Here is a 14,595-nt window from a genome sequence, read left to right as displayed (position 1 = left end):
TTTAGTATGCAAAATTTAATGCCTTTGGCCAAGTAAATTTTATTTCCAAATACAAGCTGCGTAAGAGACTTTCTTGTAAAGCCTAAATTGTGGTTCGGAGTGTTGATGCAAATGATATTTTTTAACATGCACGGTTGGAGAATAAAATTTAAGTCTCTTCTTCTAGGTCACTGTGTCTTCACACCACACCTGCCTCCCACTGTGCTTGCTGCCACCGCTTTAATATTAACCTCTGTGCACATCAGTAACTCAGCACAAAATGTGGAATTAAAAAAATGTTCCAAGCCTCTGGACTAAATATAGCTACTTAGAAAAACATCTCTATCTTTATTAAAAGATAAAACAAATGAAAGTATTTCACAATTTGCCATGTTCCTCCACTAGGTCTGATGTAAATAGATGGTCGCAGGAAGAAAACCAAAATTAAACTGGCACTCTTTTTACATGGAAGCCAACTGTGAGCAGACCTGTAGTCAGAGACATGAGCTTACTGGGGCATGTAAAACTCTAGGACACATTTTCATTTAAGTTATTTTTCTTTTTGCTGTTGTTAGAGGGTTTTTTTTCCCCTTTTATTTTTTCATTATAAGTGCACAGCTGGCAATTTCAGGGTACTACAAGGCCTTGAGATCCACCAAATCCCACAAAAATTCTAAGTTCAGAAATGATAATGCAGCACTCTCTTCTCTGCTGTACAGATCTTCCAATATACTGGAAATTTCTGTATGACCTGACTAGAAAGAAGGAGAAACAAAAAAGAAAACCTGTGCTTCCGTTGACTTTTACTCATTTTCCTGGTCATTCCCATCTAGGATTTTTGGTTCCCCTACTATCTATGACAAGAGGAACATTTCTTGTCAAATGTGTTAAACTTTCAGTTACTGATCTGCAGCTTCATTGGTCTGTAATTCTGAGGAAAGATTAAGATTTAACTAAATTTATCAAAAACATAGTAGTAAACAGCCCCCTTTTACTTCCATCTTTACCATTATTCATAGAATGTTCAATAACATCTTTCCGTAAATGAAACTGCAAAGTTCTTTCTGGAAGGCTACGGCACAGTTCAACAGATTTGGACACTAATGAAATTTATGGTGACAACACCTAAGACCAGAAATAGCCTCTTACCTTTAGGGACAATTCCTGTAAGGAAATGTTTTTTTTTTGAAAGTAAACTATTGGAGATAGGCTAAAAGTTGGGTAAGATGAACTTTTGAGTGAGTGTGTAGTGAGAAAAGTGCTAGAAAATTATGGTGAATAAAAGGATACCTTACCTATAGTATATATGTTTATACACAGCATAGTTATACACACCTACAAAATAATATCTACATATATTTACCTGCAATAAGCATCATATATAATGATGCTTATATGCTACATTACAAATAACTTTCCAAACAAACAGCTCCAATGCAGATCATAGCAAAGATATCATTTTTCAAAGAGTGGTATTTTCAAGTGCCTGGTACTTAGAAAATCAGTGACGTGTAGGATCTATTCGTTTTTACACACAGGAACAGTTAGCAAGTAACACTTCAACATGAAACATTCCCAGAAAAAATGGTCCAAAAACCCTGAATATGGAGGACACACTAACATACACGTGTTAGACACAACAAATCCTACTCACAACACTCATAACAATGCTCACCTGCAAGGAAGCTTAGAAAACTTGGTTTACTACATGGAACACCTTCACATTCAGTACTTTCCACATAGCACAAAAAGCCTTTGAACAACTGGAACGTTGTCAAAATTTGAACAGTATTTTAGTATTAAAGTTGTTATCCAAAGGCTACAAAACAGCAACAATTTCATTGAATACACTTGAGAAATAGAAACTATTTGTAGTTGACCTAAATGCGTCTTCCCATTTGCATGAAGTCAGCAGTACTAAAACCTACAAGATGCCAGAATTCTGTCAAAAAAGGTTAAGAATGCTACAGAAATTGCATATAGATGCATCAAATTTGAAACATCAAGGACAACATGACATAAAAATAATCCTCCTCTTCCTGGTTTAAAAATGGTCATACACCTAGAAATGTTTCAAAATAATCTCTTTTGATAAATTTAAGTAAATTTATTGTAAATTTGAGGAGGAGCATGAAAAAAACCAAGACATACACAGCTGTCAAGAGTTTAAGATTTTGTTTTAGACATAGATGCTTTAAATATCCTTTTCCCCATCTACAAAGTGACATTTTCAACATCACACCAGTGAACAAACAAAAAGTGACACTGGTTTCACTAATGGTAGATTTCACATGTAATTCCCTCCCAAGTAAGCGTTGTTCACCATGCCACAGAGGGCAATGGCCTGGGGATTGCACCACTTCATTTTAACTACTTATGAATGGATTTGAAACCCTGTTTTCAGAAAATTCAATATACCAAGAGGTTCACAGACATATATGGGTATTTCTGAAGACTAAACTCAAGGTTTATAAATAGCAAACTAAGGATAGAAACAAGCAACTATATCTCCAGCCTTCAGTCATGAGCACATGGAGTAGACTGCCAAGTACTATAAAATTTAGCACAACCAACATTGTTCCTGAATATAATGAACCTATTCCATCCTCTTTGCACTAGATATAACACTTGTTAGCTCATACTACAATATCCAGTAGTGCTTGGAATTTTGCTATTTTTACAGCACATTGGTATTTAACATCAATTTACAATGTAACACTATTTGAAGACATTTACAGTGACATATGTCACAGCAGACTACTAAGTTATTTAACATTCTATAATAGCTTACATAACACAACTTCAGGTGTAAGTTTCTCCTCTATTACAATTCAGAGGAATTGTACAGATTCTTCATTTTATTGACGTTACTGAGAATGCACTGTCTCAAAAGATTGCAAATTATTTTAGAAGTGCTAAAATCTTTACTCCTGCGTGGTGGGCTAAAACAGATACAATTACAGGCCACAGCTGACAGACTGTTGTAAGATACAATTCATTTTTATTATCTTTTTATTCACCAGTTGCAGCTCAGCCATCAAAAATTGACACTTGGAAACATATATACTGAAGTGTTCTGTGACATGACTGAATGAACAAACTGCTGCTATCAGAGGTCATTTCCAATAGGCCCAAGTACAGCCAGTACTGCTCAACCTTATGGATACAGGAAACACCTGTGCCTCCAAGGCTTTCCTCTGGAAAATACTATGTGCACCTGGAAGCCCTCAAGGGCAGTTCACTTTATCCCACACAACTGCATCTTAGCAAACATTAGCATAAAATCCTTCTGTGTCACGACCCAATCCAACAGTGAACAACTGAAAGAACTCACACAAGCTATATGGTCAATGTAAAGCATTTTTTGCAGAATTATGACTTCACCTGTCAAACCTAATCCTTTTTCTATCTTCAACAGAGCAACCTCACATACAAAAGTCACAACTCTTATCACATCTTAAAACTCTGAAGGAACTATTGTATAATGACACCTGAAGATTTTTCTTATATCCAGTCTTTCCCTAGAACTTCCACAGGCAGGTCTTTTTTTCTCTTTTCTTTATCCCTCCATCTTCTGAAGGAAAATGACCTTATTTTTTTTTGTTAATATCCCTTCCTAACCCTTAATGGCAACAATCATCCTTTTTTGCCCTCTGCTCCCATCTCACCTGTTGATCTAACAAATTATATGCAACTCGTTAGTTTTCATCTCTATTTCACCTGAAGTTTGCACTTTCTGTTTCACCAGCAGAGAGATGATGTGCCTAAGACCTTTTCATTACGATAAATACAAATGTTTAACCTTAAAACTACAAATCCTGCCTTGTCCAGATTCTTACACTACTATGGCTACAAGACTGTATTAGATGCGTAGGGCATTCTGATAATTTAAATTATAGCATTATTCCTGCATTTATACATATTCACAGTTCCAATTTAAAAACAAAAAGCAAAAAAAAAAAAACCCAAACAAAAACAAACAAACAAAAAAAAAACCCAAAAAAACCAACCACCAAAAAACACCCCAACAGCTTTTCTCTCCCACTTATTCATGCAATCAAAACTCACACCCTGCCCCCAACACTTTCTGTGTTTGATTACTGAAATATGTCTTCATCAAATGTTCTCAAAATATCACTTCTATTCTATCAATCTTCGCTTGTTGTCCTAACTGGAGAGTTCCTGTACTAGCTTCTACCTTCACTTTAATGCCAAACAAAGTTTTTTTGTTTTTCTCTTTACTAATTATTTTGGTCTGTAATAGTAGAAAACAACTACTGAAACCCATGGGTCTTTCTTAACACAAAGTCATCTCACTACTTCTATGTGGATTAGAAAATACACTTATCCAACTACTAACAAGAAAATCTACCCTGCCTGCCATCTTCTCCTCTCCTCTGCTCCCAATTAAAAATAAACTAGAGCATATCAATACACTAGGCGTAATTTTGATTTTTCACAATATATGTTTACATATCATGTATTATTCAAGACTCTTTTGGACTTAGAGACACTAAATAGGAGATGAATTATCTTACTACACATGCAGGACCTCAATTAAAATCCGTAACAAATAGGCACTAGTACAACAAAACATTTACAGCAGTCACTTCGGCCCATTCATCACACCATTCACAATTACCGACTTATTAACAAAGGCTTCATATGCTAGTTTTGAATTCAAATTCTTTAGAACTGGACAACCTAATTAAAAGAAGCAATCTGATTCATACATTATAACATAATGAAATTAATCTAAATTACAGTAAAAATATGAACAAGACGTATTTTTTAACATGCTAGAAATATCATGTGAAGACAATATTCCTTATATTTAGATTCCCCTGAAATTTCAGGCATGGCAATGAGGTAGGAAAATATCTAAGGAATTACGAAGAGATAAATATTAACTCTAATTATTTGCTGATAGCACACTTCAAAGACTTTGTAACCAACAACAGAACATTTTTGTTAGGTAATATACTCTCTGAACAGAAGTTTCATGAACATACCAATTGAAGGATGTCCTCATCTTTTGGCATAACACTAAGTTCCAATATGCTGTCACTGAAAGAAATGGGGAAAAAAAATCACAGATAAACTTTCAGAGATTTTCAATTCTTATTACAAAGACAATCAATTTACTTTCATGGACTGTTCAAAAACTCTAACCCTCAGCTACTATGACAAACATGTGACACAACAAAAGTAATCACTGATTTCCACAAGAATCTTAGGAAGTAAAGCAGAAGAGAAATCTGACTGAGCCAGTTTATTGAGCCAACACACCGGTTTGGGTAGCTTTATTTTTTTTTTTCCCTTCTTTTAGTCCCAAGGTACACTACTTGTGAATAAAAGCTAAAACTTTCCTCTTTCTTCAATTTAAAACTAAAATTTTGTAGCACTTTTTAAAATTGCTGTGGTGACATCGTGATCACCACCTCGTTTGAAAAGAGGAGCAATACCAAGGCCAGTACTGACCTACACCTTTTCACTGAAATCACCTCCTAGCAGGATCAACTTAAACAGTCATTCAGATGACATCTGAAATATGGATGAAAAACGCTTACTATTTGTAATTGCTGCAATTGTCAGTCTGAGCTGCTGAAACCACAAGCAGCAACAGCATAAAGATCCAGGAATCTGAATAGATCAGTGCGACTCAAACACAAGCAAAATCAGGACACCAAATGTACAGTGTACCAGCTACCCAGTTGAATATTTTAAAAACAGTGAAATCCACAGTTGGTATCTACCAGAAGCAAGGTATTTTCACAAGCGAGAGGGAAGCATATGCTTGCAACATTGGATAAGAATAGATGAATTTATTATCTCATCTGAGATAATGGAATAACCTGTTCACATTCATTAAATGTGAGATGGAACAGGTACAGAGAAGGACTACAAAAGACTAATGTACAGCCTATTATATATTATATATACATATATATATATAATATATATATATTGTATAATGAGGCCAAAAAACCAACTGTGACCATTATTTAGAAATCTCACATATAAGAATTAAAAAAGGATATTTTAAAAAAACCTGACCAGTATCAGTGTAAGTATCAATGCAACCTAAGTGGCTCGCAGAAATCAGCTCACCTGTACTGGTTAGCACAATGCATTAGGTGAGGAAAGACAAAGCCACACAAAGACTGGCCCAACTACAGGGCACACTGATCAGCCCATGAAAACACTGAGAAGGGACCTCAGTTTATTTGTGCAGAAAAGAAAGCCATCATCTCAAATTGTAATGTGTGATTTATTATGCTTTCTTATATGAAAAATATTTCTATTTTGTGGTTCCTTTTCCATTTTCTAACAACCACAGACGTAAGGCTGAATTCCAAAAGCAGAGTAAGGGTATTTGGTTTCACAATCTTTTTAAACCACTATTCATTTTGGAAAAGAGTGCTCTCCAAGCAGCATAAAACTTACTTTAGTCTTAAAACTGAAGATCAGCAGTGATTTAAATTTTGGTTGGTTTTATTTTAAGTCCCTATACATGTACGAAAAAGTAAGTCTTCAAAAGTTTTGTAAAGATTATTTTAAAATACTGAATTATAAGAAACAAGGGAGTATTGACTTTATGTGCATTTACAATAGCATTTCCCATATTGACAGAATGCATAAACAGCTTGAGGCATTTTTAAGTGTTCAGATTTCAGTTTTACACATGGATAGCATGTACGTAAAAATCGTATCAGGCAACTTCTTACTTGCAGGATGAAGACCTTGGATGTCAAAAATATGATAGCATTGCTCCTCTTGAAGTACTTTTTGTATAAAAAAAAATTTGACACAGAAAAAACCACACCCATTGAAGTATTTTGCATGTTTCTCCTCCTCCCCCTTTTTAAGAAAATGATTAAATCTATTTACACAATTAACATCTTTTTAGAAGACATTCAGAGGACTACAGGGTTCCATCCAGAAACAATGTTTTACATGTAACTCTAATAACCACTTAACTATTCTATTCCTGTTTGCCTGAAGAACCTTTTGGTGACAATTTCGATGTTCTTACTTCATATTCTGAGACATGCTCTCAGGATGCTTTTTAATTCTCATATCAGGAACAAAAAATATTAAGGAAGACTTCTGGTTTATTGTACAATGTAATGTAAATGCAAATTATGAACTAGAAAGTATTAGTAAGAACCACCACACAGAAAGTGATAGCCTACACTGGAGCTCCAGACACAGTACTCAGAACTCTCAGAGGTATTTATCATTCCAATTACTTTCATTACACATTCTGAGAGTTAAATTCAAATGTCTTGATTCCAAGTTATCAAACTAAAGCAGTAATCATAAAGTCTATCTTCTGATGCATTGTTTTGTATTAATAAAACAGATTCAGTAGCTAAACTGTACATTTCTGTGTAATCCAAACACTTTGAAGAACAGCTTGAAAAGAGAAACAAGCAGAATAGACAATCATTCAAATCCCCCTCTGTAATGAAAAGGGGTGGGGGGGAAGAGAAGTTGCAAATCAGAATCTGTTTCTTCTTTTATTTGGAATAATAAGTAATCTACAGAGTTTACGTTAGCAATCAACATATCTCCAAGTTGATTATATATGTAAACAGATAAGAATAAATTCTTAATAGCCCAAACCAGCAAAAGGTAGGAATGTTGGCAAAAGTAGGAAATGCAGAGTTAAATTTTTCTTGGCAAAAAGTAGGAAACGTAGAGTTAAAAGTGTAGTCATGATTAATGTTACAGGACTGTAGTTAATTCTAGCAACTCTTCTGAGGTGTGCCTTTCATCTCCCAGAGGAAATAACTAGTGTAACTTTAGGTTTTATGCTATCCCCAAGCAGAGGAAAATAGAAAACACTCTAGACACAGCTTGAAACTTTTCTGGGAACAGTACAGAGCATGGCTGAATTATATCCTATCCTTAAGTCCCACTGGAAGATACGGGTATCATTTCATATAAAGCAGCTAAGTTTTGATGTCTGCAGCATTATATAATGAAGACAAGCAGCTAAAATTGAACAACTTTTTAGAAAAATAATAAGCAGCTATAAAAATGGAGCCACAGAAGTAATCTAAAAAAAATCTGCCAGCCTGCATTGAGTTTTATTGCAAACAGCTGAACAGTGAGCAATGGGGAAGCTCTCTCTTTAGAGAGAAGAGAGGATGAAGTGTGTTGTAACCTTAAAATCTGCTCTGAAGATGAGTAAAATGACAAAAGAGTAAGCATTTACACTTATCAATATCTTTGAATGAGTAATTAAAAACAATAAAAATACAGCAATTTAAATGTCTAGAAAACCAACATACAACACATTAAGACTATAATGAAAACTGTCTCTAGTCATAAAAAAAATATTTCAGCAGACAACTCAGCCTTTCAAAAGGCCTTTGAGCAAGCTGCTTTCATGAAGCCAACTAAAGAAGCCAAAGTGTGTTGGATGAAAGATCAGCTAAGACACAAAACACAGCTAAAACTGTGTCACTGAGTGTTTTTAATGTGAAGACATTCAAGAGTGAACTTGTGCAAGGCCAACCTATCAAGAATTACTAAATCAAGCAATGAAGATAAACCTTGCAGTTCAGCAGCTTCCTGAACAAAGGATTTATAGAAAGTGGGCTGGTATTATCTGACCACTCAAATCACTCTGTAGTTTCAGTGTTTTCACAGACTTCAAAGAAATCTTTACTGGATATTAGCACAGAGGATAATGGCCTAACAAACCATCAGTCTGACCCAGGTGTCAATGTTAATGCAAGAGCACCATGCACCATAATGCAATTTTATTTGCATGAAATGACAGCATAAGAAGTAAAAACCCCTTATATTCAGACCAAACTGCTCTGAGCTCAAAAAATACTGTTTTCAAGCAAAAAATGAGAGACAGCTGATTCTTCAGTCACATGAGAAGTACTCTCTATAAGCTACAAGATACACCTGACATGGAAACTGAGCTCGCTTTATGGATCAAAATTCATGTTTATCTGTTTATCCTAAGAGGTTCAGCTGTAGACTTCCTGATGGTTGAATATGCTGTATAAAACTCTCAAGGATACAGATGACCTTTTGTTACAATCTTCTGTGATGCACACATCTGGCTTGAGAAAACAAACTGTTCTCTCCTAACAAACAATAGCATCTCTTCATCCTCCCTGCCCTCATGGAAATCAGGGATAGATGCAGCAGTGTGCTACACCCTTCCTGGCTGCACTAGACAATCACTGACAAGGCCTTGTTCAGGTGTCCCCAGTTCACCCACAGTGGGCAGGGGTTCAGCTCTACTGAATAGGTCACTACCTACACTCCTGAAAATAAACTCAATTCACAGGCACACCTCGAGTTAAGGATCACTGACCACACAAGCCACTCAAAGATGTGACTGGTCTCCTTCTGGGATTAAGAGTTAATTGACTGATCTACATAGTTGAGCATGCACTATATCTTGGGTATACACTACTGTATAAGAGCACTGCTTGCAAAAGCACAAAATAAAGAAACAATGCATGGTTAGTGTTATGCCCAGTGAAGGAAATAAAAAAGCCCATCTGTCCAGCTCTTGTACAGACAGCATTAATGACACAAAACATGTTTCAGTCTACCAAGTCCATCACATCTCTGAATACAGTTTTGTTGTTTATTTTAAAAAACAAAACAACAACAAACATCCAAAACAAAACCACAGAGACACAAACCACCTGAGGGGGACACATTCGGAACAAAATCTTGAACAAAGACATCACTGAAATAGGAAGATCAGAATCTGATTTTTCCTTCTTCGAACAGTAAGCATATCTGTTTTAACAGGTGATGAGCCACTAAAAGTATGACAAGGGAGATGTACTTAGAAAACATTCCTTCATGCTGATCATAATACATGTTTTTGCCACATAGTTCAGTATTATATCAGAAACTTGTTGCTATAGAACAAATTGACACAAAAAAAAACTGTAAAAAAGGAGGCAGACATGAGACATGAAAGAGTATCTAGACTCATGCATAGACATGATTTCACAAGTGCTTGTGAGTTGAAGGAGCAGTAAATATTAGTATTTTCCCAACTCTGAGCAAGGTTCTTAATTTGCTGCAAAACAGAGGAAAGACTTACTGCAGATATTCTGCAGGTGTGCACAAGCAAGAATTTTTCCTTCACCAGATGTGCTGATTTCTAGTTCTTAGATCTCATAAGCAAGGTGGATTTTATAAACTTTTTTTCTAATTGACACATGTATATACACCTAATCTGTCTATTTTAAGTTCAAACTTCCTCTATAACACTGAGAATTTGGTTCTATTTGCCTGAAACCAAGTGTCTGTATCAGCAGAGATGTTCAAACATTTCAGCCATTAGCTCTATAACACTTGGTGTTGTTTACTAACAAGGGACAAGTACCAACAATAAAAGGACTGTGGTACAACTCAGCACATCTATTCTCAAACTTTTCTCAGCAATCAGCAAATATATGGAAAAGGAAATAATATAACTGAGCGTGAATAATGAAAATTTAGTAATACGATGACTTTTCAAAACTCCCACAAGTGGGCATTTCATGCTCAGCATACAAGAAGTGTGGCACATGATAATATTATTATCTTACCTGTTCTGTATTAAAGCAATGACTTGAGAATATGTCTTTCCAATAACACTTTCTCCATTGACTTTTATAATTCTGTCACCTGTAGAGGGAAAAGTTATAACTGAAATTAGTTTGTCTAGATGTTTTTTAAACAGTTTTTATTTTGCATTTCTATACCTCACAATAATCAAGAACACCCATATGTTAAATTCAAGTCTTCCTCAAAAACAAAAAAACATTTCTCCAAATATTACGTTACACCTTCCTCATTAAGAGTTTCATATATCCTCATAAATGTCGAATATATTATGTAGAGCTATTTTTAGCCTGTGATGCAAAACCTATCCTGTTTGTTCTTGACCAAACAGTATTTAAGACATCTCTGATCAGAAGGGCAGAAAGGTATCCTGAATTTCCTAATGAGGAGAAAATGGTCTCCAGGATTACAGGTAGGGAGCTTCAAAGAGCTACTGGAGGAAGAAGAGCTGAAAGAAAGGATCTGTGTAGAGTGAGGCAAAGGGAATGGCTTTTTCAACACTGCTTTAGAAACTGAAAGCCCTTTTTGTTTTTCTAGCATGATCAAATCAAAGCAAGGAAAAAACTGTTCACCCTGACTACTCACTCTGTCTTGGGGACAATAATGCTTCAAATGCTTGTGCTCTGAGGAGGTTCCACATACAGATTACACAGATCTGACTTTTAATTTTGTCTGCAGACAAAGTAAACTTCATGCCAATAAACTGGTGTGATATTTTCAATTTTATAAAAGTTTACCTATTCCCCTTCATCCACTGCTTACCTTCTTGCCTGAAAGAACTCTTGAGTTTCGTCTCCTGCTTCCTAAGCCATGAAAGAAAGCTTGGTGGCAACAAGCTCTCAACCCTGTCCTGGCTATGTCATACTGCAGAACTTCCCCAGAACACACCAGATCCTTCTCTGGGACTCCAACTGGCTCTTTTCCAGGTTGTTTAAGAACAGCCTTCAATGTGGACTATATCGCCACAGATCTTTACTGAGTGTTCCCACTAAAAACTATAATTAGGAGTATCATTAGAGTAGGTCATATAATTTTATCTATACTTGTGCAGCTTTTATTTTTCACAGAATAAGACTAGATTACACACAGCAGTGACAGGAGTCTGCTTGAAATAGACATCCCATGGATCTGCCACAAGATCTGATGGGGACACACTGCAGAACTGCTTATATAAATGACATGAGCACAGACAACTCTGCAAGTACAACTTTGTTCTGTTTCAGATACATAGCAAAGGGAAGTCAGTGCCTGTAGTGTGAAAAAAGAAACAGAAACAAGAAGGCTTTTTCTAACAGCTCTCCATCAGTCTGGTGGCCTGCTACATATTTTGATCAAAGTAGAAATTAATCAGAATGCCCCTTCCACATATGTTTTAGTTCTTTATATTCTTGCATATAGATAAACAACAGCACAAAGATCATGACATGGGAAATACAGATATGTTTATGCTGTTCATATTTCTATATTTCTAATATTTATTAACTCCATAAAACTATTTTTAATGAAATATCTTAGAGGTTAAATATGGGAGATTACCTTTCTAGCCTTAACAAAGATGATTTTACAGGAGTATTCAAAAATACTTCAGAGTGGACTGTCTTATACTTAAGATACCTTCCTCTATTGCTCAAATTTGCACGAATATTCCAAGTTTTCTGTTGAGAAGCTTTCATTGAGAAGCATTCATTCAAGTTTTCATTGGATACATTATGGGAAAAAAAAAAACCAAAAACAAAAACAACAAAAAAACCCACACAAACCAAAAACCAACGAAACAACACAAAAAAAAAAACCCAAACCCAATTAATAACAGCAACAGTTGATTCTACAAAATAAGAAATGTATACAGTGTCTGCATGAGAGGTTAAGCAATATGCCTGGCTGATTATTCCCCGAGTGTTTTATAATACCAAGACAGAGATATAGTAATGTATTTCACCCTAAAACTCATAAACAAGAAATACTGGCATGACCTAATTAGATGTAACTGCTATAAGCAGTGTGTTTAAGAAGAATATTCTAGTTATTAAAAATGTCTTCTCTCCTTTATTTTCTGCTCTTTATTCTGGGCTCTTAAAAATCTCTTCTATAACTAAAAATAAAATATTCTCTACAGATTTCATCTCTCCCAATTTGGCAGACACTGAACAGAGCAGAAATTAACATGGTTCCTCTGTACAAATTCAACATATGCTGCATTTTATCAAGCCAAAACATCTTTATATAATAGCAATCAAATTTTGCCAAAGTAGCCCTTCTCTAAATAACTATCTAAGGAGGAGTTAAAAAAAACCCACAAAACCCTTATGGCGTGCAAGTGGGATCTAGAGCTGTTTTTAAACTAATCAACCTAGAAACTTTGTATTTCTTTAGGAAGAACATACAAAACATATCCTATTCCAGTGAATTTGAGATACATAACTTTTTCTAAAAATATATCAACATCCCATTACTGATACAAGCACAAGCCCGTCACAGAAAATTATTTTTGCCATATTTTTAAAAACCTGTATTCACAATGGCATCCATCTATGTAACTTTGTCACCTGTAAGATTTTCTATTCTAACATAGTTTTTTTCTTCTTTCAGCACTTAAGTAAAGGTATGACACAGTTCACAAAAAACGTCCATGTTTTCTGCTCTCCAGTTTGATTAAATGAGCAATTGAACAGAATTTTATAAGAATAGAGAGACTTGTAGTGATCCTATTTGATTTAAAGGAGGTAGGGTAGAAAAATTTTATTTAATGTACAAAGACCTGATTGTTTTCAGGTTACCAATTTGTCTCAAACCATAGAAATAGAAACTTACAGGTATTTTCCTTTTTTACCTCTTCTTCACGTATTTTATTACTCTCTTAAAGATAGCAAATGAAAAAGACTAAAACTTCAATGCTTTAATAAGCAAAACAAGGTTCCAATGGAAGATAGAACTATGTAGTAGCAAACTTAAATCATATGTATTTTACATCATGTACATAAACATGTTATTGAACAGTACCTGTGCACAGCCCAGCTTCAAAAGCAGGTCCACCCTCTTTAACTTGTTTAACGAATATGGTATCCATTGGCTCCAGTCTATTTCTTTGTTTTCCTGCGAAAGAAAGAATATCTCTTAATAGCATTTCATTGTACTGCATTACACGATGTTTTCATTTTAAAGTATTTTGGGATGCAATCCTGTTGCATTCACAGAGACATACAAAGAAATTGTAATGTAATAGAAACTGAAAAATAAAATTTTAAAATCTTCCCTTAGAAGGAATAAATTAAACACTGATTTACAGTTCTCATGGAGTACAAAAGTGATTTTCCAACAGTGTTTTCAGAAACTGCAAGATGAAGTCGAAAGTTTTCTCAAAGAACTACCAAGGTTCAAAAATAAATTTTTAATTAAAATTATATGCACAGCATATATCTGCACATCCTGTATATATCTGTATATACACAACTTCAAGTTAATCTACAGTAGTTAAAAGCCATGTACAGCTGTATTTTCTTGCTTTCTCAATACACACTTAAGTTCTATACTTCCAGAAACACAGGCACCTTTTGGTTTTACATGCCTGTCACCAAAGCTAAGTAATTCTTTGTCACACTTCTGAAAATCAAGATTTGGGGGGGGGGGTGCTTTACAGTAAAACAAACAAAAACACGAAAAAAATTCTCCACAGTTATACAGCAGCTAAAATAAAGTGTAGCTGTCCTACATTTGCACACAGCTGGACTAAGCCATTTTACAGCATCTACACAGCTTCACTGATGGAACTATTGTGCCAGTGAAGCTAAAAAACCAAAATCAAACCCCATTATTCACAAAGAAGACCAGCCAGCAATAATGAAAAATAAACCAATACATCCATAATGGCCCTGCATGGTCCAGTGCTCACAGAACCAGTGGCAGAACCTGACAGGCTACAGCCAGATACACACAGCCTTACAGTGCCAGAGACACCCTGACAGCCTTGGGCACTCCCAACCCCTGGCTCCGGTTCCATCCCTGCTGCACACTCCC

General features: G+C 35.3%; 1 protein-coding gene across 7 annotated transcripts in view; it reads right to left on the bottom strand.

The window, feature by feature from the left end:
* The window catches only part of ARHGAP21 (Rho GTPase activating protein 21), a 112,210-nt gene that overhangs the window by 35,198 nt on the left and 62,417 nt on the right, over positions 1 to 14,595 (bottom strand). For all 7 annotated transcript variants that reach the window (XM_030264514.4, XM_030264517.4, XM_072925450.1 and 4 more), the window contains 3 exons: positions 13,582 to 13,674; positions 10,566 to 10,644; positions 4,992 to 5,046 (listed from right to left, as the gene is read on the bottom strand). In XM_030264514.4, the coding sequence (XP_030120374.4) occupies positions 4,992 to 5,046; positions 10,566 to 10,644; positions 13,582 to 13,674 (227 nt within the window). The remainder of the gene's footprint in view (positions 1 to 4,991; positions 5,047 to 10,565; positions 10,645 to 13,581; positions 13,675 to 14,595) is intronic.

Source organism: Taeniopygia guttata, chromosome 2, assembly GCF_048771995.1.
Source record: "Taeniopygia guttata chromosome 2, bTaeGut7.mat, whole genome shotgun sequence".
In the NCBI taxonomy this organism is placed as follows: Eukaryota; Metazoa; Chordata; class Aves; order Passeriformes; family Estrildidae; genus Taeniopygia; species Taeniopygia guttata.
Note: the sequence above shows the minus strand (reverse complement) of the source record. Positions and strands in the feature narration are given on the sequence as shown.